Below are 26218 nucleotides of genomic sequence, written 5' to 3'. Positions count from 1 at the left end.
ATCAATAGAATAATAAAATAATTTCTTGTACCTTTTAGAGAGAGAGAGGACTCGACGAATAGAAAAACATATTTAGAGGAAATTTTATTTTATTTGTGGTTTTAAGACTAATATGACTGTGCAATTTTTTTTTTAATTTAATTATCGACGAATTAGATAGATGTGTTTATAAGAAACGAATTTTTTTTATTTTCTTCAGGAAACCGTTCGGCTACATTTATGGCTTTATCGCAAATTTTATACGATTGCGGTTTAATCCGTGTTTGTATGAAGACCTATGTAATTAAGCTTACTGAAAGAGAGAGAGCTTTATGAAAGAGAGAAAGAGAGGGGTGAGGGAAGTCCGCGTGCTCGTGGAAACTAGGCTAGGAAATGCCGCATTCGTTGGCACTGTTACAGTTATTGACATTGGTCAATAGGCGTATTTCAGCCCGCTCTGAACTGAACGTCCTGACTGGGAACGAAAAGAAAACCGCGCGTGCTAATTTTAACTATCTTTAGATAAGACTCTTCATTATTTTTCTCGCTTGAATTCAAAGTATTCAAACAATATTTCTGATGCTTTTCGAAAAATATACAAAATTCTGCTTTCTTTTAGATTTAATAAAAGCGCTTTAAAATGATCTGGTATAGAGTCATTTAGCACTAACGAGATAGGAGATATTTTTTATGTCTCGGATTATATCGCCGCTTTTATGCCTCAGATGTATTTTTTATGCCTCTTCTTTGACTTTTTTTTTTTTTTTTTTTATTCTTCATCATGCTGTCGTTCAAGAAAGCGTATTTGAGAGCATGCGATGTGTAAGATGTATGTGAGTGTCCACAGTATATTGAACTCGAGTCCGTTCACTAAGCTCTGTGTGGACCTTTGCGGAAAAAATTCCTCTGAAAAATTGCAAAAGTGTTTCATTAAATTTATTTTTATTGTTCTTTTTATTATTGAACACAACCAGGGCAACAATTGTGTAATTTTCTCCCTAGGATGGAAACGTGAAAAGTGAACATTTTTTTTTTGTATGCACATGTGTGCACGTACCATAAAAATTTTCACTTTTCATGTTTCTGCTCTAAAGAAAAAAATTACACGATTGTTACCCAGGACTTTCATTTGCAAGTGTAACTCGCACTCTTTCTCGCAGTTAGGATAATTAAAACAGAGCTGTGTGCGTTTGTTTGGTTCACGATATCGCGTGAATGATAACGCGTGTCCACAGAACGGACGCTACTTATGACTAAGGAAAATGCGATTCATTGCGAACTCCACCAAAATTGTGATTCATAATATCAACAAGAAGGATATCTCGATCGCAAATATTAAACCGTGAGATAAACAGATTATGGCAGCTTATCGCTTGGCAAATTGACACAATAGCAATTAGTGACACCTCAACTTTCTTTCAAGATGTTTGCAAATCAATAAAAACTTTAGCGGTAATAAATATTAATAATCATTGATAAATAATTGCTTTGAAAGACAAGTTAAAAAGAGTCCAGATTTAAATGGAATTATGGTAGAATCAGATGACAGCCAATTTGATAAGGAAGATGACAAAATGTTTCTTTATGTCATGTAATTCTTCTTTATCATTCTTGATCATTGTAAGTTTCGCAAATATCCCGATTCTTCTAACATTTATGGCACCTGTAGATATTGCTGAATCGTTAAAAGCTCAATTGACACGGGAGCTTAACTATCATTTAAAAATCAGGAAAGAGAATTTGATGGTGACAGAGATTCAATCAAGTTTCGATCCTGTCGCTCTCGCCGTGTAGGCGTTCACTGACGCTTCGTCATTCTATATAGTCTTTATCGTTATCAGTGCACGCCCCACACTGAAAAAAATATTAAATTTTAATAAATGTTCGAATAGTTCTAAGTAAACATATTTACTAAACGTAAACGTATATTTATTTGGTACTAAAAGCAATTAATATTATTTGATTTAACTTATCATTTTTTTTTTTTTACCAAACATTTACTTATCGTAAGTAAATATTTGCTTTAAAGAAATATTATTAAGATTTAATAAATTTCTTTTTAGTGCATGAAAAAAGGAACGACGTTGATTTTAAACACGTATGATACGCTCTCGCTGATTTATCGACGTCGCGGCCAATCGTTAACAATCAATTATGCTAATTACTTATGTGCGACTCAAGAGACGGCGGTAGTCAAGTATATTTTTCTTGAAGTATATCTTTATGAGAGCTGCTGCAGTATATTTTTTTACAATAATATAACAGCGATGCACGTAAATGCGCTTGATGCACAATAAATATTTATCTTCGAATAGAGACGTCGATATTCTCGTTTCTCTTCTTAGGAAAATCACTTCTTCTGAGTAATCGAACTCTCGCGATTGGAAACCTAAGCTCGCACTTGAGAATCTGGAAAACAAGCGATTGTACGAGTGCTACACTGTATAGTTAGGTTAATTCCGTACCAGCAACTGTGGTGCACTGACCTTTGGCACGTACGTGGTTTGAGTGGCCGCAGTTCTTTGCTGGAGGCCTCCAAAGTTTTTGGACATAAATATTTCATGTATATAAATATTCGAGTTCGAGGAAGGAAGGAAGGTAACCGTCTCTCGATCGTTTACAAAGTCATTGTCTCCGCTCTCGTCCAATTTACCGTTCTAATATACAAAAGCCGCCTCTCTCTATTCGAGAAAGAGGATTAAATCTGTCCGCGGAGATGCGCATCTGCCGTGCTGCGAAATCGACTTGTGTACACGCTTGCACTCACTTATATACGCGCGCACACAAATATAATATACGCGACTAGTAAGACCGGGATGCATCCGAGGTCGACGTCTCCGCAGTCACCATGACGAATGTTACTCGATACTTTGTGCCACTGTCCACTCGTGGTCGAGCTTTTTGTTCCCCAAGAAATCCTCCCTTCCTTGAGAGGATCTCTTCGCCTCTTCTGGCAATCAGTCTCGTTCGAAGGGCACTTTTATATTTATATGTCTGTAGACCGCGATTCTTTCGTCAAGTACAATCCACACAGCACTTTTTTTTTTTATAAAACAAATCGAAAAGTTACAAAATAAAATTTCAACGTTTTAAAATATCAGAATTTTATTTCACTCAGTTCCAATCTCAGTCATCTCCCGTATAATATTAAAGCAATAAAGGAGCAAACGGTCTATGAAATTTATCGACGATAATCAGGATCTGCACTGAGAAAAATCTGGTCTGGTTGGATTAATTGGAATTCTAGTTGAAAATAAATCTACTAGAATTTTAATTGAAATAACCGGAATTCTGATCGATATATAATCAGAATCTTCTGACTCGTCCATTTTCAATCAGACATTTTTCTCAGTGTGCAAGCAAGATGCAGGTTCTTTAAGGTTAAAAATCTCATAAATAGTATATTAAAAGTCTCTACTTTATTGTCATTAAAAATAGATAATTAATGTGCAAACTGTATACATTGTTAATATCTGTGATCAGATATTGGAAATTCTTGTTAATAACGTTAGAAGAGCTACGAATAAAAACTAAAAAAGAATAATTTAACGGGCATGTTATACTTCGGGAAAACTTTGATTAACTACTAATGTGGAGATTTGCGGATGTAGTATAAGAAACTGCTATTAACTCGGTGAACGAGTTTCTCACTAACGTTTTTATTTCTTACTTTTGAAAAAATTTTTTTTTCAATACCAGAACAAGGTTAACTAACCGGTTCTCGACATTCGATTCCCTCGATCGAACACGCCGATTTCCAACGTAGTTTACGATATCGCGTGCGACAAAAATACATATTGCGTGAAAGAACAACCGGAAGTGCATACTTATCAAATGTGAGGGATACTTCAATCCTTACTTGCCTCGCAGATCCTTGAATTCGTACATCCTTAAATCTGTAACTGACTTTTTATAATTCTCTGTATCCATAATTTAATTATGGACGTTAGACTTCATGAGCTTTCTATAAATTTTTTTCTATCTATAAACTTTATTTACATTGATAATTTCTAGTTTTTTTTAATGGATTCTTGGTATCGCAAGCTAATTATGTCTCTTATCTATTCTGGGCACATAAATTTTATATCTTGCAATTCCAAAACGACAAAGTATATTCACGAAACGTACGAATGTGGAGTATATATCACCCACTTCAATATCCGGGGGGGGTTGTAGTTCCACTATCGAAGAACTGATGCGTTGCACCCTCGACACTCGTTCTCCGTTGATTTAGTTCAGGGCGAGGGTCGACAAAAATATCTTCAGGGTTCTCTATCCAACGAACGTACAAGTTACTTCAACGCGATAAGGCTCACAGTTGTTGGCACTTGATTTCACGGAACTTGAAAAATTAAAAAAAAAAAAAATCCAAGGAGGAAGAAAACGTATTTAATTAAACTGCAACGATTCGCAATCATGATTTTCGTTCGTCAGCGTTTCGGAACACCCTGTATAAATCATCTGCTTTCACTCGACAGTATGTCGAGCGCGATATCGAGAGCGTGAAATTCGAGGCGCGTTAAATTGAGATTCGGCGCGAAACGATCGTTAATTGTCGACGCCGAGCAAATCGATCCTCTGCATTCGCTGTCTTGCTCGCGCACGAGACATATTGATCAAGCTGCTAAGTCGACAAGGAGTATATAAAAGCGAGCCTATCGTCAGCCGCTTCGAACGGAATCGGGCTTGACTTTATCAGGCAAAGCTAGATCGCTTATTGGTCGTTGCACAACTGCAATATCGCATAGATTTAAAGTGAGAGAGAAAGAAAATAAATAACAATAAATAAAGGGCAAAGTAAGAGTCAACACATTTCTTTAAAAAAAAAAGTCACACAGTTAAAAGAATAAATTATAAATAGAGAAAAGTAAAATTAAAGAAATATATGATAAAAAATAAAAAATTAATAAATAATAAAAACACAGTTAAAATTACAAGTTTTTGGCTACCGGATTGAGCCCTCTTCAGACATTAACATATCGAAAAAAATTGTAGTACAAAATCAATTATTATATGATAGAAAGAAAGAAAATAGAGAGAGAGAGAGAGAGAGAGAGAGAGAGAGAGAGAGAAAGTGAAAAATTATGTTAAACATTTCAAAAACTATAAATAATTTATTGTGAAAAATATTACTTCAGTCGGGATTTAAACCCGGATGTCCCAAATTCTCTGTGGGCGTCCTTCAAATTTGACCATCGAGGGTTCAGCAATATTTGTCGCAATAACCAATAATTAGTGCAAGAAACATCATTTTTCAGAGAGACACATATAAACAATTATAATAATAATTCGAAACTAGATAAGAATAAAGCAATTAATTAAGAGAGAAATAATTCATAGATTATTTTTCTCTTAGTTAATTAATTTATTCTTGTCGATCTAATCTTGAATTATTATTATAATTTTAAAAATAATTTTATTGATTTACATAATGAAACAAATATAATATATGTTCTTGTTTTAATAAAATATTATTTGTTTTATCGTCATTGAATAAAAAATTGACTAAGATTATTTTCAATTAGACTGTTATTGGTTCATACTATTAACACTGTTATACATAATTTTTTCCTTGTATACAGTTCAATTTTTGAAATCTTGAAAGTTAAGATGGGGATTTTTGAATTTATATAAATATATAGTGAATTTCCAGGGAGTCTTATATTTACATGGCAGTAAATCATTTATAAGATTTTAGGGACTGAACGTGAATCTTTTTAAAATGGAGAATCTTTTCAAAATGTCATTAAAGAATCTGAAAATTTTTATCGCAAGACTGACAAATCCTAAAATAAAGAAACTTCTGAAAGTCAAGATGACATTGAAAACCAAGGAATCTCTGAGTCTCCTCATGGGAATTAAATAACAAGTTTGGCAAATTTCACCGTAGCTATGTGAGGGAAACCGGGAACGAAAACCGGGTGGAAGCTACGACCTACAACTACGGCATGTCGACACTTTTTTTCTGTCAAAACGACGTAAATGTCACTAATGAGGAATGAAAGCCTTTCCAAGGTGCCCACGTGCCTTCTCAACAAGCTTGTTCATGGTGCGTTAACTCGAGCTCTGCTTCAGTTAGATTTAATTCGAGCGGAAGAGAAGTGGTTCCAAACATATCCCGCGATAAAAGTCGTATTGGTCCAACTTTAACATGGTTAAAACAAAAAAACAAAAAAAAAATACTAAAAGTATGAAGTGTGTTGCGAGTATTTATAGCCGATAGATACTATATATCTGTTCGAATGTTACATTGTGACAAGCGAGCGTCGTATAATGAGAATAGAAATATTGTTTATCGTAATGTCGCAAATGTAAAGTGAGTTTTGGCGGTCACTGCACCTCCATCAGCTCCGTGGCGTCTACGAAACACAGAAGATAGCGATGGTGTTCTACACACAGCAAGCAGGATATAAATATCTCTCGACCAGGCAATCTCCGAGAGCAGCGCCGTAGCTGCTTTTCAGCACGTTGCTCCCGTAACGCATAAACGTCGATATAATTTATTCAACCTGTCGTTTTAGTGATCTCAACGACTCACATCCTTCCCTTATCAGTGACCCGAATACGAACCCTCTCCCTTCTCTCTGCCGTCTCTTTTTGCCAAGTTCTCACGCTTTAATTAGTCGCGCGTAGCTAATAATTCCGCCTACATTCGATGGATATATTATTTTATAAATAACAAAACGGATGTATGGTTTTTAAATTATCAGGGATGTTAAAATAGATTTCTTAAGAGGCGCTTACGAAATTAGAGGAAACAGAAATATTTGTAGCGTCGCGGGCGGTACACTTAAACTAAATAACTGTTTGCTTTTTGTCTAGATTAATAAAGCAACGCCGATCGATCGAGTTGCATTTCATTTAGAAAATTACAACCTTTCAATATAATCTTGAGAGACACGGAGGTGGCATTTCGCGGATGGAAGATGGAATCTTGGATGCACGTGTCTCGCGATTGCAAAATCGCTGCACGTCGTGGCATTAGCATAAACTCTTTGTTGTCGGCGACGATGCCTAAGTCGGATTACGCCATTCGATCGCTCGATATCGTCTCGGCTCTAATGCGTCGGTATGCGCTTCTCCTTGGTAAACATACTGAATGAATCGAAATGACGCAGAGATTTTTCCGCGGACCGTTCCACGCTTGCGCGAGATTTTAGTGAAGCGACGGTGTAAATAATAGTGCGAAACGAAACTGGAAACTGGGAAAAATAATAGCAGGAAAAATGGAAGCAGCAATTATCATTTTTTTTTTTTTTTTTACATTACAGCTAGTTAATTTTATACATTTATTTTACAAATTGATATTTTTAGCGTTTTAGATATTCAACGGTTTTTCAAGAAAATTTCTTGAAAAAAGGTGAGGACAATTCTGTATTGCAAATTAAAGGGCAACCTTTCCTTCGCGCGCGAGACCAGCGGGAAGGGAGCGAGTGATAATCTCGGATATCTGTTAAAGTTACAGAATATCACATCGATTCGTGCGCAGGGGGGTAAGTGACCTTGTACTTCTTGCGTACACGGACTTGTTTTATGCGTGACCATATGGTCGACATGTGCATTCTCTTCTGCTCCAACAGCCGCACGTGTGCACCAGGATGCAGAGCCCGCGAACGGGTGTGAATAATCGGTGGAATCAGCGCCGCCGCGTCTTGGCCATTGTCACTTGCCGTTTGCCATTGTTCGAGCGAATTTAAAACGGATTGGAGCGATTCGGTTCGTTTTATTACGAGCCGTTGAAAAAAAAGCCTCCTTCGGCGATTTATTGGCATTACAGATAAGAGAGGAGACTTACTGTGCTGCGAGGATTTACCAGACCGTGACGACTCTGAAAGTTGCACAAAGTGACTCACGCGCGACTCTTCTAAGCGATGCAAAGAAAATTTCTTCTTTACACGAGTTGTTCCCTTTTCCTTGGTTACGGATTACTTTTACTATTTAATATAAATTCCTATTTTTTTTTTTATATGTGCATTCGTTGATAAAGTAAATTTTCAAACACAATTCAGGAATAAGATCTTGAAATTCCCGATGAAAATCTCGTCGAACCATTATATATTCTTCTGGTTCTAAATTAGTACGCGCTTGTTGTATACGTATTGCTTTGTGTCACATCACGAATTGTGTAAAATTATCTATATCGCTCTGTGTACAGTTACAGATTACGTAGATTATGTATATTCAAGACTCATTCGTTAAAGCTGACGATTAAATGTTATACCAAATCATTTATAAAGTTTGAAGAATCTCATTTATATATAATAATTGAAATGAAACAGATGTATTTGAAGTTTGGCGAAAGGAAGGATAGAAAGTTTTAGTGGTAGAATACAGCGCAGCGGTAGAGAAAAACACAACGTATTATTTATTTCGAGATCCCGAGCAATCCCGAGCGAGAGTCGTCGACTTTGAGAGTCGGAATTTGTTTGTTCGAAACTTCGAGCGACGGTATCGCGGGTATAGTTAGCGTCGCCGCAGATGCAGTCGCGATTGAATAGGCAACTCTGAAATAGGTGCAACGCGGATGACCGACAGACACGTTGCGAGGAGTGAGTAAGTCTTTCCGGTTACTACTCGCCGAGTGGTGGTGGTGGTAGTAACAGCAGCGAGTACTCGATAAGTCCTACCGTGGCGTAGTAGTGACCTTTCAGCCTCAGGAGAGATACTGCTTTATACCCTATCCATGGCAAGTCCGCTGCATGCGGTTTCATTCACAACGCACGAGAGAGACGCACGCGAGAATCTCCTCGGCCGCACTCGGGGGTTCTCTGTTAGCGCACGAATGCTTAAGTCTAACAGATACTGATACCTATCTGAATGCCACAAGCACTGGTTCGCATTAGTAAGCAAGCGAGCAGGAAGCATTTAAATGCACGTCGATACGGAAGTAGTGAACTCGATGAGACGGAGATAAAATATATTATAATTGGCTTTCCACGGAGATAATATTCGGTATATCGATATGCGTCGGCGCGATAATTCCCAACTTAGACGTTTAGTTTAAGTAAAGTTTCGAAACGAATTTATAACACACATACGTTAATGTTTTACACGTATAATTGCAGCTTTCTAATTGCGCGTCGGGAGGGCCGTCTGAATCGGCGATAAATTTGATAATCGCAATTACACGCAACTACGACTACTCGCTGGTTACGGAGATTGCGTTTCGTACTCTTTTCACATTAAGTATCTACACGTTTAACACGGGGAATAGTTATTATATATATTTTTCGGGAGATATTACCTCAATATTCCATATGGTATTTTGTAACGCTGACAAGTTATTCATTTTATTACGCAATTTTACTTCATGTCGTCTGGTTTTTTTTCGATTCGAACGGTCGCGAAATGAATCGTGTATTATTAATCCCGCACCGTCTGGTTTATGTTCCACGGCTAAATGACCGTTTGACTGCGTGGGAGCCTAATGAAATACAGATACATCGACATGACAAGGGGTAAAGACTATGGTGACTCACGGTCGTGCCTACATGGTCGATTGACCTGCACCATGTGGATCGACCGTGGCATTATATTGTTTTTGATATCGCCTATTGCGAGATTTATAAATAACGTAACAGTTTTAAATGGCTTACAGTCCTTTATTGAATTATTATTCTTTTTCTTCGATCAGTTATTATTTATCGGATATCATTTCCGAATGAATTATTATTATTATCGTCGGTGTTTCGAGATGAAAAATGCTATTTTACAGAGCAATTATACTTGAGCAAAAGCGTTAATACAATTACAATCTGTAATTTTTTAAATATTGAGATTCAACACAACGTAACTTTGTCACGATTGGCAAATAAATTTGATGTAGGAACTAATAATGAGGTGTGAAAAAATACGTGAGCCGTACTTTCAAAAGGATATTGTTAGCTGTGTCTTTTTTCAGTTCTCTTCTTCGCAGGTGCAACATCCGGCATAGCTCTATTTGCTCGTTTTATGGCAGCTAATTGCTAATAGGAGGTACAATAGCGATACGCATGTTGCCGCGGCTTTGTCGTCACCGTTAAAGCCGCCGTGTTTGGTCACGGTCATATTCTTGACCCTGATAGATAGTTCAAACGATGTTTGTCGATGGCCATTATATCGACATTATGTCGGCGTTGCCTGCTGCATTACTTCGTCATTCCGAAAGTGGAGCTCATAAAAAAATAAACCTCACTTCGATCTCACGAAATCAGGAAGGGTACATTAACAAGCGATTAGGAAATATAATTATTACGTATATAAATGAGATTCTCTTTAAACTTAAAATTTCTAATATTCTAAAAACTTCAAATAACTTGACGTAATTATTATTGCAGTTGTAACGGCAAATAAACGGCTCTTAAACCTAATTTTTTTTTTAAGTATAATCGCGGCGTGATTCAATTTAATGACGGATTAATAATCGATCGCATCATCGTATCGGCATAAAAATTGCGTTTATGTTACTCGCAGACTCGCGGCCGGAAAAAGAACGGTGACCAATACAGTCACCTTGCTAATAGCAGTTCAGTATGCGATAAGATATTATCGTTATCACTTGTGGCCGCGATTACGTAATGTGTGTGTGTGTGTACGCATGCGAAATCCGTCGCACAACGTGCACTTATGAGAATCGTGGAAAAATCATGATGAACCAGCAAGATAAAAGAAAAAAAATAAACGATAAGAATTGATAAGCATTTTTCAAATTAAATTTCATGTATTTCATGTATTTATGACTATATCTAAGATTTGGATAATTCTCGTAATTTATCTCACTCAATCTCTCCCGCTATTTGCATACTGCCGGATGTAACAGGGGTTGGGTCAAAGGGATGTCCCTAGATAGATCAAACATTCATCTTGTTAGGGACTCCGCCCTCGGGATTTGAAGCCACGAGTGCTTCACGTTATCGAACTTTTCTCTGTAATTATTCGTGAATATCACACCTTGAATAATTCAAATTTATGCGAAAAAAAAATGTATCTGGTTCTCGAACGCATTTGAAACGATATTATTACGAATGTAATAAAATCTCGTTGGGTTATTCGAAATTAATCGATTATTGTTGATAAAAATATCACCGCTATATTTTTGAAAATATGTGATCTGAAGTTCCCGGACTTGCAGCAATACAAAAGTACAGACATATCAGATAACAAAATGTTATACGTTATCTTTTAAAGTAATCTTTGATATATTGCCTCGTAACTTTTTTTGAAGTCATTTTCCTTTATTCCATGTAGTTGGAATGCTATTCAGAATATTTGTCATATTCCTTTAAATGTTCTCGACGTCGAAAATATTTATCTTCTATCATATTTTTTTGCACTTTGAGAACAGCACGAAATCCAAAAGGATCAAATCCGATGAGTAAAATGGGTGACTAATCTCGATAACAACCCCTTTCTCGCTGTTTTATGATATTATTCCTTTGTATGCAGGGATGTTATGCAACTTTCTTGGCATACTCTGGATTTCTCTCGGATTTTGTGCTGTTCTCAAAGCGCCAAAACATTATGAAAGGTAAACCTTTTCAGAGAGAAGAATATGACAAGTGCTCCAAAAACAGCATTTCAACTACGGACTTCAAAAAATGTTTCGAGGTTTTGTCATCAAAGGTGCATAAAGCATAAGGATGTCACAAAAGACTTACTTTGAAAGATAAAATATAACATTTTATATGAGGTGTTTGTTTTTTCTATTGCTGTAGTCCAAAAACTTTGTACTTGGATAATATATTTATTATTATTACATTTTTTGTGCTACTTTATTGATATAAAAATTTCTTATATCATATTATAAAATAACCTAAGCGGTGTACATGTAATTATTATCGAATTATATTTAGACTCTGGTAATTTGTCGGAAGACATTTGGACTATGAGGGCTCTAGTGGATTTTTGATGATAATCGTGGATGATTTTAGGTCTCGAGAGAGCGGTGAGTGAATTACCGCGAAGAGGAATCAGGAGGTACAAGCCGGCAAGTCGAAAATGCCACTCCCGAAGCGATTGGTGGAGCCTGTGCACGTAGCACGCGGTACCATCCCTGAGGACTTCCCGCTGCCATCGGAACTCGAGGCAGCTACCAATGGCACCTTGGCCAACACTATCAGACAACTATCTAGCCTATCGAGGCACGCCGAGGATCTCTTCGGTGAGCTGGCGAGAGAAGCGCACGGATTGAGTGATCGAGCGAATTCTCTGCAGGCTAGAATAGATCGTTTGGCCGTCAAAGTCACCCAATTGGATAGTAATGTAGAGGAAGGTACGTGCTTGTTTCAATTCATGCAGCTAACTGTGATTCGAAATAATCAAAATGAAAGAAAAAGATAATAAAGTCATGAAGATGAAGATTTAAATGATGTTGAGGTCTTCTTATTTTCTGTGCAGTCTCATTGCAAGATATACACATGAGGAAAGCCTTCAAGAGTTCCGTGGTGTTCGATCAGCAAGTCGTCTCTAGGGACACCATGCCGACGGCAATGCTCGAAACGTATCACCAATGTGACACGCCACCGCCCCTAGATAAGCTTAATATTTACAGGTAATTAGCGGCGTTAGTTAATTTTCATCTATTTAAATAGTTTAAGATAGTAAATAATAACTGAGACATTAATTATTACCTTCACTTCAGGGAGGATGGCAAGGACGGTTTGAAGTTCTACACCGATCCAAATTACTTCTTTGACCTGTGGAGTCAAGAAATGCTCAAAGACACGGAAAAGAAACTACATGATCGAGGAAAGAAGGTAGGGATTCTTGCAGGATAATGCATTTAAAAACGCATCTCGATAACTATTGTATTATCTAACATCCGTGCTGTATCATTTTCGGAATCTTTTTATGAATCAATCAAGTTTAATTGATTCTTAATCTTTGAAGTTATCGAGGTGCGCGAATTTATAGATCAAACTAGATTCTTATGATTACTTAACCTGTCTAATACTGCGATTCTAACTATTGAATTACTGTCCCCTTCGTTGTAGAGCGAGTCTGAATATGCCGAACCGTTCAGAGAGGCAAGTCGATGGTTTGGATCTTTGTAGTTTCTTTTTAATCTCTCTTATCCCTCTTACGAAACATCCAATAGTATTTCAGTGAATCGATCGAACGCCACTTCACTCTCATCACATAATCACCCTCTTTGTGGTTTTTCTTTCATTAACCGACCTTTTTGCGCGCTGATATAGAGACTGATGCTAGATGCTCGCTTTCTCGAAGTTTTGTAGTTATGCTAATAGCCACGTTTTCTCAGTGGCGACATATCACTTTGCGTAGATCGAATGCGAATAGACTTCCTTGTCGAAATCTAAGTTTGTCGACTTTCTTGATGACGGGATCGAGAAGAAAGGGAGCAAAGATTCCATCTACGCAGGGCCTGATCTTGACTCGAAGCCCTTCCTATCCTTTCCGAAAATTGAGTTGTGTTCTTTGATACTCGAAACAAATCTCTTACACCTACCGTCATTTTGTGGATCACTTATGTAATGTCGTTCTTTGCAATTTTCATGCAAGTTTTGAATGTACTTTTTAGAAATGCGTTATACTCATCATCCACCGATTCATCTTCGATCGACACCGATACCCTCACGATCTTGATCGTCTCATTGTTCATTTCAGGATTATCTCATCTCCACTTTACCATGTGTCACGTAGAAAATAAAAGTGTTGCCGTGAACAAAAGAATATTTCTCCTTTTTTCTCATGACAATGAATTTTTGTTGCAAAATTAACAAGTGATAATTTTGTGGGGCTCCACTTTTATTTTTTTTTTACACATATACATTTATGTCCTACTTAACTATTGATCCAGTAAATTCTGATTTGGTTTAGAAACGATGATATCGCTTTTAAATAACTTCTTTTTTATCCAATTGCAACTCTAAAATTTACTTAAAAAATGTCCCCAGTCGCTGGATCAATCGTCGGGATGTTCTTGAATTAAACCGATTGTGCTTGACTTACATGCGATGCACCTTGTTCGTTATCTCTTTTGCGTTATGCATATTAAAATCACCTTTTTCTTCGCGAAACAGCCGCACAGGCCTCGGAATGAGGGTGGCGGCGGAGGTGGTGGCAGGCATAAGAAGCGTGTGAGGCAACCGCATAATACGAGGGAACGACAACGGCAACTGGCCGTTGGCCATGGCGAATATATCATGCCAACGCAGGCGGTGCAGTATAGGGCACCACACAATGTGCAGCCCGATGACGCGTTATTGGGAATGGTGATGACGGATCCCAGGCCACCTAGGCCCAACAGCATTGAATTGCGACGAAGCTACCCCCCAGAAGAGCAGCATCTGTACAGCCCGCCGTCTTCCGGTGATCACTACAGGTGAAAATATCGACATGGCAATAATAATATAATAGATAATTTTAAATAATAGATAGTCAAAAATATGTATTAATAATCGGAATACTTTTCATTCTGTGCTTCTACTTTATTTTTCTAATACTGTGGACTTCTTTTACGCTGTAGAATTTACAGATTTATGTTTTTACGTGTAATTAACAATTTTCTCTCGTTACAGGGGAACGAACTATATGACTCAGGGCTACGATGAGAATCCATATGGTTCACATTACGCCTCTGGTCAGGCACCGATCGGTAGCGATGCGTATCAGAGTCCTGGCGGTCAAAGTACTCCGAGTCGGGGCGGCAGGTCACGGCCATCGCAACCGCCACCGGCACCGCCGAGCAACGCTTCCAGCAATTCCACGCCCACAGTGGCATCCGCCAACAACACTCCAACTAGGGGAAGATCCATGAGCACCGGCAGGGATACCCTGCCGCCGCCACCTCCGCCACCAGGAGAAACCATGTCTCCTCCTTCCATGAACGGTACATTTGTTAAATATTATTTTTAATTTACAGCATAATTATATTTGAGACACTATATCTTCTCAACATATAAAATAATTATTAATATATATTACAATTATTTTTAATTATTTTTAAAAGCTAAGGAGTGTAATAACTTATTTTGTACAACTTATTGTCAATATTTCAGGTTCCATACCGCCACACTTGCTGAATAGGAGCGGAAGTCGGTCGGACAGTCCTCTACCAAGTCAACGTTCGACACCGACGCCACCGAACCATTCAGGCCAATTGGGTACAGATGAGACAGATCCAGCACCCCAGGATCTTCCACCACCTCCCCCTACCCCAGATCCTACTCCGCCAAGACCCATCTCACCTCCATGCAACATCCCGCCACCTCCACCACCGCCGCCTCCTCCACCGGTCGCTAATGGACCTACGGCGCCATTGCCGCTAACAAATGGCGATATCGCGAAGATGATTGCGACCAATCCGCCGAAACTAAAGCCTCTGAAGAGCATTGTAGACGGCCAGCTAAGGAAACCGGTCAACCCTAATATCCCATTGGTCGACCCGCGAAATGATTTGCTCAAGGCGATTCGCGATGGTAAATTATATCTATATTTTATGACTTTTAAATAACTCAAAAAAGAATAAAGCTTAGAAGTATTTTGGAAAATCTCAGATATCGAGTAATTCTACAGTAATTAAAAGTAACATTATTTTATCCGGCACAATTATTTCTCAGGCATAAAACTACGCAAGGTAGAGAAGATTGAACAGAAAGAGGTGGAGCGCGTGAATGCACTCAACGACGTCGCATCCATTCTGGCACGTCGCGTCGCCGTTGAGTTCAGTGACAGCGACTCGGCATCAGAGAGCGAATGCGATAGCGAAGGATGGGGCGAGCAGGAGAGTAATCTGGCGTGACCCAACTCCCTATCATCCGCCGCCGTTACTGCCTCCTAGGGAAACGGCCGACGATTAATTCATTTTGATGCTTCGACGCCACCATAACACTCTCCAGCGCTGTAGCGAGCCGATCTATTTCGTTTCTTTTCTCGTATCTCCGTGACCGATATCTCGTTTCCGAGGAATTACAAAACGTTCGCGTGCTTTAAAAATTGTATTTAGAATTTACGAATTTCCAAGATATAGAATCGAAGTAAATTCTGAAATATAAAAGCATAATTATACATAATCCTCTCAACGGAGATTATTCGTTATGGAGAATATACAGGTTTAATAACAGAATTTTAATTTATTATCGCTCGCCAAACAAAGACAACGTAAACTTCATTAATGGACATAATTGTTCGCGCCTTTCATTGCGTTATTATATAATATGAGAAATTGAAATGATATCGATATCATATTTTCTTGATGTCATTATCCTGTATTAATCTTTTGTGTTAAGAAATTCATTCTGCAAAAAGAACACAAAATACTATTCGAAAACAATAGAAACATTAGAAGTTAAATTTTTGAAAAAAGAATTCTTGAAAGACGTGTTTGAGTTTCGACAACTTTATAGGATCGTCAATCATATTGTCGTACTTTTGTCTCACAAGTTATTCCGCAATATCGACTGGTCAGTCAGTCGACAAAGCAATAGCATCGTTTAGTTTAATCACTCTGTGAATCACTCTTCTTAGAACGTTTTCGAAGACATGCAAATTGCGATCAATTCAATTACGAATGTCGTTTAACCAAATCGCAATTTGAGTTTTGAGTGCAGCGAATGGAGCACTCGTGAGCTCGTAAGAAAAATATAATGCGAAGATCAAGCACTAGTTAATAGTGTAATTCGTAGATCCAGGATTTTCTGGAACGACAGAAAAATCCTAGAAGAGGCGGCTGACAGGTTGAACGCCACGTTTATAGTCTTCTTAAAATAGTACGCTTCAAACTAAAATATCTTCTGCATATTTCCGATTTGTATGGCCATCTCAGAGATCACAGTTTAGATATTAATATTGCGAATATTGATACATATATAATATAATATATATATATTATTTTATATGTTATTATATAATCACTGTATAAATTCATCGAGAAAACATAAATTTCTATAAATTTATATGAATTTTGAGAATATAAGAAACACTAAATAAAAAGAGATGTTAAGATAACTATTAGATTTCTACGCGTAAGCTTGATATTTATAAACGAGTCATAATTCTGGTCATAATAATGGTGTTACGAGGCGTTCAAACTGTCGGCAAAAATATGCGCACACAGAGAAAGTGAACATCGACTTGCCAAAGTCGTGACACACCAAGTAGAACCAGGTAGAACTTTCTTCCCGGCACATTCCATGACGATGCTGTACGATGATGCATGGCGATCGTTCACTCACACACACATAACACACACGCAACACACATACGTACACATAAATAAATAATATAAAGATAATAGTAATACTAATAATATATAAGCGTCTCTACTTACCCCATAGAGATGAGCGCTCCGCGTTAAAAGCGTATATCATCGACAGGACGACGCGAGTTTGAACCAAAAGGCGCAGGACTGGGTACTCTCGAACGAGACTGTAAGATAGAAACCTTAATATCGAAGCTCTTTTCGTATCCTTGTGCGAGAGTCCTCCTGGAATTTTCTTATCCTTCGTTTTCAAGTCGTGATCTTCCATGTTACGGCGCTGATAGGAATACGCAAGACGATGCGAAAATAATCACGCTAGTTCTTCTATTTCCGCATTTCTCTTTTATCAAATCGTTTCGTATGATATATTGTCGCATGCACCATTGCTGTATTATGCGATAAATATCTTCATTTTTTAAGAGAATCTTTTTGTTTTATGCTTGAACGGAATGATTACTTTCGCCACGTCGTGTCAAGAAACCAAAATACGTAGAACGGCTAAACGTGAGAGAGGATTAATATTTTTTAGCGTATTCGTTAGCGTGTAACTCGATGGGGAAGAAGACAAAAGAAAAGATGCATGTGCAACACGATATATTGTTAACTGCGCAGGAACACAGTTGCCAATCGGAGAGTAAACGGGGAGGAAGAAATACGATTGTGATTTATTTTGCATCGATGTTGGCTTCGAACGACGATGACGACGACGACGACGACGACGACGACGATTCTAGATAAGTCGGTACGCATATGTATATCTACATACATGTATTTAAATATGTATGTATATATATATGTATACACAGATAAATATATAATTATATATAAATATATATATTATAGAATATTATAAAAAAAATATCGGTCGCGGTAATTTTATTGCGAAGTTTCATGGCGGTGGTGAGGAAAACAGGCGTTTTTTTCTCCGCTACCTCCGCTATTTCCTTGTGAGTAAGATCTGTAAATTTTCTTGTACGTACTACAAATCTTCTGTAAGTAACGCGAAAATGGGACGGGCGATTCTGTTGAACCAGGTAAATGGACACTCGAAAAGTTTGCTTAGAAGAACGTTGGACGAAGAAATTTTGACACTCTCCGTGATTATTTTTTAAAATTGTCTCAGAAGATAGTAGTCGATTTTAAGTTTGTCAGATAGTTTTTTTCAGAAAATTTTGTAAAGTTTGTGCTTTATACGTGTGTCTTTTTTATTTTATAAAGTTTAATCCGTATCACGTTGTTCGATCGGCTCGAATCGAATAAGCATAATTACATACAAAATGTATTGAGAGGGAAAATAATATGCGAATCATCGGCAACGACGTGTGTACATTTACGTGAGTGCTTTGAACGTGGGAACTATAATTACATATAACAATAATCAACGAGACTCATTGAAACGGAAAGCGAAGTGCCCGACAGTCCGAGCTTAAGTTTAATTTATTTGGAATTGGACGAAGTAGAACAGGCGATTTAAAAATAATAGGAACATCGCGCGCACGATTTCCATAGACTAATCAAATCAACTTTGATTTCTGATTTAGATAAATCTAATATTATTCCTGTACAGCGATCAACTTCCTCGTGAGAGCCAGAAGCATTTCACGAACAAATTGTACTCGTTACATTATTCATTTCACAGTCGCGGAAGTAATTCGATAATGACAGGAGTGGGATGATATCGTTTGGCTTCCTAGATAAATTGTACTTCACGTCAGAGATGCTACTTTTTGTTTGAATAATTCTTATTTTGCGTGCAGGATGCGCCAAATGCTCTATTTCTAAAAAAAAATAGAGCTTTTATTTCTTATGTATTTTTTTTTAAATATTTTTCGATCACAAAATTTGTCAGGACATTATCACTTTCACGAAGATGTTGGCGCATCCGATATACGCGCAAACAGCGCGCAGCGGATTCTGTAATTCCTAATGACGGCGTCATTATTGTTACATTGTTATGTTGCGCAAGTATAATATAATGATAAAAAAAGACAACGTAACGATACTCGTTAAGAGTTACAGAAGCTTCGGTGCAGATCGAAACTAGACATAAGGACACTTAGACGTAAAGGATATTCTTAGCTATCTCGCCAATTTACGACACAGTATTTATCGGAGGTTTTTTTTAAGGAGAAGAGAGGGGAAGAAAGAGGGAAAAGGCGAAACGGAATTCTTTTCTTTTTTTTTTTTTATAATGTAAGCTTCTCGATATCGTGCGAGTTTGTATATGAACGAAATAAATATAGTTGTCATTCGTCTCAACCGCGCTTTCCGCAAGGGGTTTCCCGTAAAAACTAAATTATTGTAAAGCCGTTGTGTACCTAATGTCCACGGGTATTCCAAAGCTTATGTAAAACGAAGTGTATGCTCGTGATACAAATATATATATATATATATATATATATATATTCGAGAAACGGTCGTCGGGATCGTTCGGGATCGGTAATATCTGAGAGAGATGAGGGAAAGAAATCCTATACGATTTGAAGACGGAGAACGGTCTGGGGCTCAAATCGGTCTCCGGGACTCGCGAGAGATCCATCCAGGCTGCAAGAACGTCATTTACCCACACCGTTACAAATATACGATGGTATTATTAATAATAATAAATTTGTAGCAAATCTGTACAAAGCCAAATAAATCAAAAAAATTTCGTAAATCCTCCACTCCAGGTTTTCTCCATTGTCGAAGAAAGTCACTTCCTTTGAATCGGCAGTGATCTCAGTGTAGATCGAAAAGCGTTTTTCAATCGTTTATTGAAACGTACTGCTTTTTTTTTTTTTATTTTGATCCACAGATTAAAGAAATTATCATTATATCTTCTACTTTATTCAGTCCCGATTATCTTTCAAATTATTTTGGCGAGGGCATTCACACCGTGGGCTTATGTAATAAAATTAACATTTTATTTGAAAAATCGAGACATACACAGATGCGAAAACAATGATAGCACATTCTGGTAGCACCGATAAATAGACGCTGAAACGATATCTTTAGACTTTAGAGTGACTATGCGTGGGCTGATTGCTCGTTTGATCAATTGGATCGTTTAATTCTTTTTTTTTTTTCTTTCTTTCTTTTACGGATTAGCTCTCTCTCGTCTTGATTAGTTACAACGCCGAGCAACAGCTTTCTCGCAAATCGGTCGAAAAGATACAGAGTGTCCGTAGAGTTTCTTATCATTGCTAAGTTGTAATTATTCAATTTCTACAGCAGACGTTTCCGATGGGACTAAAATATTTGATGAATTTATGACAACTAATTAAGTATTCGACTATTGAACATTCTTGATTTTTCTTCGAATCAGTAAAAAGTGTATATATAAATAATAAAAAATTTTAATCATGTATTTTCCAAGAAACTTTCCTTTATATAGAAAGAAAATTTTCTTTAATACAAATCTCTCACGAACACGCTGTATTTTTAATATAACAAAATTGAGTGTTTTTTTTTTTTCCAACCGACGTATCCTCACTGATCCTTATATATTTCTAGAGCGGAATGGATATATAAATATATTTATACAAGATGTATCGCAAAGCGTCGAAATCAATACACTTTATTATACAGCCTGTATAATGAAGTCGCAATAATCGTTCGCGTAATAGAGACAGGAAAAGGAACTATATCGAGGATGGTAACGGGCTGATCTTCGGTAAGCCGTCTACTTTCGAATTTTGATCGATTTCTTTTAATCTCCTCTCCCGCTAGCGAATTCGCTCTCTTACCCCCTAATTTTATTCCTTCCTATATGTATATATCCCTTTAATAGCGCTATATACAAACGTAAAATGAGGGATCAACATTGGTCGCAAGCTTGATAATGTAACAGATATTAACGATCGATTGAACGTTGATAATAACTCGATGCTCTCGCTACGCATACAAAAGAATCCGGTTAATCGAAATTAATAATTGCAAGGATCATCGTGATCGGTGTATGCGGAACATATGTAAGTTGTCGTCCTTTAATTCCTCGACAGCGAATAGAATATATTCCTCGTCGATTATAGAAATATCGATGGCATTTTATTATTGGCACTGCGATGCATCCTCTTTTGGTTCCATTTACTTTCCATCGTGTTTCGTCGTCGATAAAAATTGCATTGTCATCGATAAAAATGGATATCGACTTCTACCAACTAGCGTAGGAAGTCTTCGCTTCCGTCCTCCGTTCCTTCGTTAGCGATTTCTCTCCCCCCCCCCCCATTAATTATCTATTAAATTATGATCACCGAAGCATCGTCGATTGCTTGATTAATCGTCACTCGATGACGTCGCGACACTCGCGTAATTTCGGATTGCAACTTTTCCCTTTTCCCTCCGGTACGTTTTTATATTGCTATACGAAGTAATGATGTAAGTCTCTCGTTATCATTGGCACCCATTATCGATCACCCTTCCTCTTTTCCCGCTGGAAAGAGATTCAGCCTTTCGTAATGTCGTTTCTTGTGACGCAACCTCGACCTAAAGCTACGTTTACTATTAATAAAATTGGCGATTCGTTAATCCGCGGAAAAATTTTTCCGCCGTTTTTCACCGAAATTCTACGCGTGGCGCGTTCCCTCGAGATTAGAAGTTTATATTTATCGAAAAAGTGACGATGTTCTGCGACAACGTTCCGAAAGTTTGCTTTTCGCGACTTTTATCACGCTTTTCTCATTTGGCACGATGTCATGAACGTGGACGCCATACTTGTGGCAAAATCTTTGATACCGCATCTCCGAGAGACCTATCGCGTTCATCTTTTTTTTTTTTCCATTTTGTGTGTTAAAGAAGGGGAGGAGTGCGGATTAAAAGAACCTCGTGATTACGTTCGCGCGTATTATTTAAATTAATCCGATTAATAACGACGGGAATTATATTTACATGCCGGTAAGTAAGGCAGGCGTTCCGTGGTTAGTCGTAATTATAATAATGACATTTGCATGAGCAAACTAAAATGTACAATGTAACTCTTGAAATATATATTCCCTTTCGAGGCTCGGCATTGCACGATTTTCATTCTCCGTCTCTGGTAAAGTCGGGCTCCAAGCGAAACTTCCGTAGCGATCGATCGTGAATGTATCCGCTGAGAAAAAATGTTTCTCGCCTCTTTACATATAATATATACGATAAAATATTTAAACAACGCAAAGTTGAACGAAGAGACAACGATGTACTCTAAATCTTACTTTCCGCTCCATCCGCCGAGAATTTCTTGAAATCGTCACTGATCCTTCCAATCCCTTCAAAAGAATCGTTAAAGAAACATGACTATATATAGACTATTTTACTTGGTTTATCAAATCGTTGTGACATGCTAATAAAATATTATTTAATGCGTGAAAATATTTATTTAATTTTCTTCAAATATTCTTTAGAAGTTCTTGATCGTATATATGTTTTGGATTGCAAGGATCGTTAATAATTCTTCAATAAGACTTACACTGGCGAACGATTATAATAAATCTCTCATACAGCAACGACCAAATCGAGGATGTCCGAAATGGATCCGACGGAGGATTGCCTTCATACGATCGCGATACTTAGGGTATCGAAAAAGAGGATGGATACGAACAGAGTAATACTTGTCGTTTTCCGTGCGTTCGATTTCTTTTTTCTCTAGAAGGAAAGATAGAAAAAGTCTTTGTTTACGTATGCATGTCTTGCGTGTGTGAAATCATACGAGCACAATCTGTAAGCTCAAATGTGTGTTGAGCCTTCTAGATCCATCTGGACTTCGGCATTTTTCATCTAGATACTCCTCTACTCTAAATATTCTCTCACACGGACAATATAAACATTCAAAAGATATCCGACGAAATTAGGATACCTTTTAAACTTTTACATTATCGAAATCTGACTCCACTGACTGATGAAGCCGTCTTCAATCTGAAGGCATCCGTCAGTAGCCATCTTCGATCTTTTTCTCTAGAACTTTAGGAAAATTCTGAGCAAATCCCTCCCGCGATCCCCTGCGATAATCTTGATCATTTCTTCAAATGTGCGACCTTCGCTCTTGCTCCGCTCTTGCACCGGCCGCCGACTACGTCGGTAGTCCTCATCTTGAAGAGCTCCGTCTAGACGAAGACGTCGCTGACCGTCTCTCGCCCGTGAGTGAACCTGAGGAAAATCCTGAGCGACGTGTCTCGAGCTGTCTCCCGATTTCTTGAATCTCGTTCTACCCGAACACGGCTCTCACTCTTGCTCCACGCTGATGTCCACTGTCCTCACCCTGGACGAGTCCGTGGGCAACAGTTGAAGACGCTCAGGCTCCGCGTCCAGCATGATGATACACATGAAACTCTTACCGGACGCCTGATCTCTGGGATAGATGGTCACCGGCGCGAACTTGTCCACCGAGCCGTCCACGTAAGAACAAAGCTTCCGGTATACCTGGGGAAAGTGTCTCCTCAAGGAGACTCCCCTGAGCCTGAGCTGCCGTTGTATATTGGTGAAGCTGATCTCTCGCGCTTTCCGTGGCGTGTTCTGACCGTTGTTGCCGGGTAGCGACGTCAAGACTAGGGTCTCGGGCGAGTCCATCTCTCTAGTGATGTTACAGGGGGACGCAGGTGCTTGCTGCGACAGCCGCCGCCTGGCCTGCGGAGACGCCGAGGAGGAGGAGGCGTGCTGCTTAGCCGCCCCGTCGAGCCTGATCTTCGCACACCTGGACACCAATTGCCGCTCCCACCTGACCGCGCCGCTAGTCGGCACTTCGCTGACCACGCACACCGCCACGTAGAGCACCAGCCGCGTTTCCGGATTGTACGTCTTACAGAGGCGCATCAGTTCGGCGTAGAGCTCGGCGCCCATCTCGCCCGGGAGTAAGTCCGACCAGCGCACGTAGGTGGGCTCGCCGAGGTCGGCGAAGCCGTTGCCGACGAAACGCTCGGCCGCCTCGGGGCTCGAGAAGAAGCACTTGACCGCGCCGCGGCCGTGACCGGCGTAGCCCCGTCTGGCGAGGGCGGAGATGTGCTTCAGGGTGGCCGGGTCCTCCTTCGCCGAGGAAAGTACCTGGCGGCAGAGGCTGCCGGCTCGCGAATGAAGGCAGGTCCTGCGATGGCGTTGCCAGTGGGCTCTTCGACACTCGCGCGAGCAGTACAGGCAGGTGCAGTTGTGGCAGCTCTTGTAGGTCCTCCTCGCCTCTGCCAGGGTGGTCGAGTTACCGCACTTGTTGTTACGGCACCGCACTACCTTGTCCATGGCGGCCGAGCTGCCGTTGGTAGTGGAGTCCTGGGCATTGTCGAAAGACACCCTGCGGTGACGCGGCTGGACGCCACCGCCGCGCGGCATCAACGACGAGGAGGACGTAGCTGCGGCGGCGGCGGCGGCGGCGGCGGCGACAACCGCAGCTCGCGAGGGCAGAGTGTCGCTGCCTTCGCTCTTCCGTCTCACCAGCTCGCCCGAGTAGAAGTTGCGCTGATCGTCGACGGTTGCCTGATGAACGTCCATCACGCTCTTAGCTGACTCTGCGACAGGTCAGATCGATTGCCTTTATCAATACAAGTCACGACAGGCTGGAGGGATAGGAGAGACGATGAGAGAGGTTGGAGAACGATCGTGATTGAACTGAAGGGCTCGTCTCGCAATTATCGTGTTAGATTTAATAGTGAGCAAAGATGCGTATTTTCAAGCGGATTATTTTATTCTTGCCAGATTTCTGCAGCGCTCTTTGCAATACCTAATTTTCATATTTTCAAAGTGTGAATCTTAACACGGTTTGAAAGCGAGCTCTTCTTCTCGAGTCAGTCTACCAAATGGCATTAAATGGAAAATGATGACGTTTATTACGTTGCGACATGATGAATGGCACTAAATGATTTTGTGTAGTAATGTCGAACGAGAGAGAATTCGTTCTCACTTTCCTCCGTCATCGTCACCGAGAGCCAGCGCGAGAAACGCGTTAAGCACAATGACATGATGATTGTAAGCAAGTATGAGCGTGAATGACAGTGATCGGCGTGATGTATCTTTTAATGACGCACTCGTACGTATAATAATTCACCTCCCCTCAACAGTCTAACTTTCCTTGCCGTTCAATCGCATTTTCCTTGTGTCAGTGATGGCTTCGCAAACTCAGTACTTGAAGCAATTATCTAACTAAGAAAACTAAAGCATTAAAGCAAATAACAACTAGACTGAAATCATTTTCAAAGTACAAGACAGCTAACTAAAAGGAACGTATCATGAAAATATATCGAGTTCTATAAAGAAAAAAAAAATGTCAAAACTTTTTCTAAAAGTACGTAAATTACTGGTAACAAACATATTTAAGGTTTTTTTTAATTAATTGCCATTGAAATTAGTTCTTCCTTTCGAAAGATTTTTTTCGTTATAATGTCGCGATATAAACTTTCCATTATCGTAGTGAGAGATTTAACTTTAAGAAAGAGAGAAATCTAATTTTTAATTTCGTAAATAGAAACATTTCATTCAACCGTTTTAATCTGAAAATTTCTCTTAGAAATTCTTGCGGAAAATTCTCTTTTTATTTCTTGCAGGTATGCGTATATTACTCCTCTGAAAATATTAATAGAAATTCTTTTCAAGTTTTTTTTTTTACTTCCATACGCCATGTATTCGATGAATATAAGTCACAATTATAAAAAAAAAAAAAGAAAAGACTTGTTTATATAATAAGAGCGAGTGGGCGCATTGCTACAAGTTCGCGCAAAAACGAATCCAATCTGTGTATCCAACCTATCCCACGTGCCATCAAGCTTGATCGTGCACAGAACCATAGAAGATCTGTTCTTTTTAGTCGCACTTTCCTACGTTTCCCGCATTAAAAATAAATGTAGTATACAATCAAGTCTAATGAAGCAAAATCAATTGTCGATCCTCCCATTAAATATAGCACTTTTTAGAAAGTTAAATTTCAAATGTTAACGCAATTTTTAATCGTGTTAATAAAGTCTTTTAAAATTCGATAGCGCGTCGAAAATAAAATTTCGCGAAACAAACACGTATCAAAATTGAGACAGATCGCTGGAAAATATAGGAAGCGCTGCTAAAAGGGGGACAGATCTTTAAAGACAAAGAAAGATATGTGAGAAAAGA

General features: G+C 38.8%; 2 protein-coding genes across 6 annotated transcripts in view; one reads left to right on the top strand and one right to left on the bottom strand.

Annotated features, from left to right (window-relative positions):
- LOC108747028 (wiskott-Aldrich syndrome protein family member 3) overlaps positions 1-16740 on the top strand; it is a 24380-nt gene extending 7640 nt beyond the window's left edge. For 2 of the 3 annotated variants that reach the window (XM_018484243.1, XM_018484244.1), the window contains exons 2-9: positions 11889-12229; positions 12355-12508; positions 12599-12713; positions 12951-12983; positions 14001-14302; positions 14499-14809; positions 14979-15398; positions 15540-16740. In XM_018484243.1, coding sequence (XP_018339745.1) covers positions 11956-12229; positions 12355-12508; positions 12599-12713; positions 12951-12983; positions 14001-14302; positions 14499-14809; positions 14979-15398; positions 15540-15721 — 1791 coding nt within the window. In that variant the 5' untranslated portion in view covers positions 11889-11955 and the 3' untranslated portion in view covers positions 15722-16740. The remainder of the gene's footprint in view (positions 1-11888; positions 12230-12354; positions 12509-12598; positions 12714-12950; positions 12984-14000; positions 14303-14498; positions 14810-14978; positions 15399-15539) is intronic. The other variant, XM_018484245.1, reaches the window with a different exon arrangement.
- A 4621-nt stretch (positions 16741-21361) lies between these two features.
- LOC108746902 (uncharacterized protein C9orf172) overlaps positions 21362-26218 on the bottom strand; it is a 27591-nt gene continuing 22734 nt past the window's right edge. For all 3 annotated transcript variants that reach the window (XM_018483989.1, XM_018483991.1, XM_018483990.1), the window contains one exon: positions 21362-24627. In XM_018483989.1, the coding sequence (XP_018339491.1) occupies positions 23357-24627 (1271 nt within the window). In that variant the 3' untranslated portion in view covers positions 21362-23356. The remainder of the gene's footprint in view (positions 24628-26218) is intronic.

The sequence above is a fragment of the Trachymyrmex septentrionalis genome, unplaced genomic scaffold, assembly GCF_001594115.1.
Source record: "Trachymyrmex septentrionalis isolate Tsep2-gDNA-1 unplaced genomic scaffold, Tsep1.0 scaffold19, whole genome shotgun sequence".
Classification (NCBI taxonomy): domain Eukaryota; kingdom Metazoa; phylum Arthropoda; class Insecta; order Hymenoptera; family Formicidae; genus Trachymyrmex; species Trachymyrmex septentrionalis.
The sequence above is the reverse complement of the archived record's forward strand: the minus strand, read 5'-3'. Positions and strand labels throughout refer to the sequence as shown.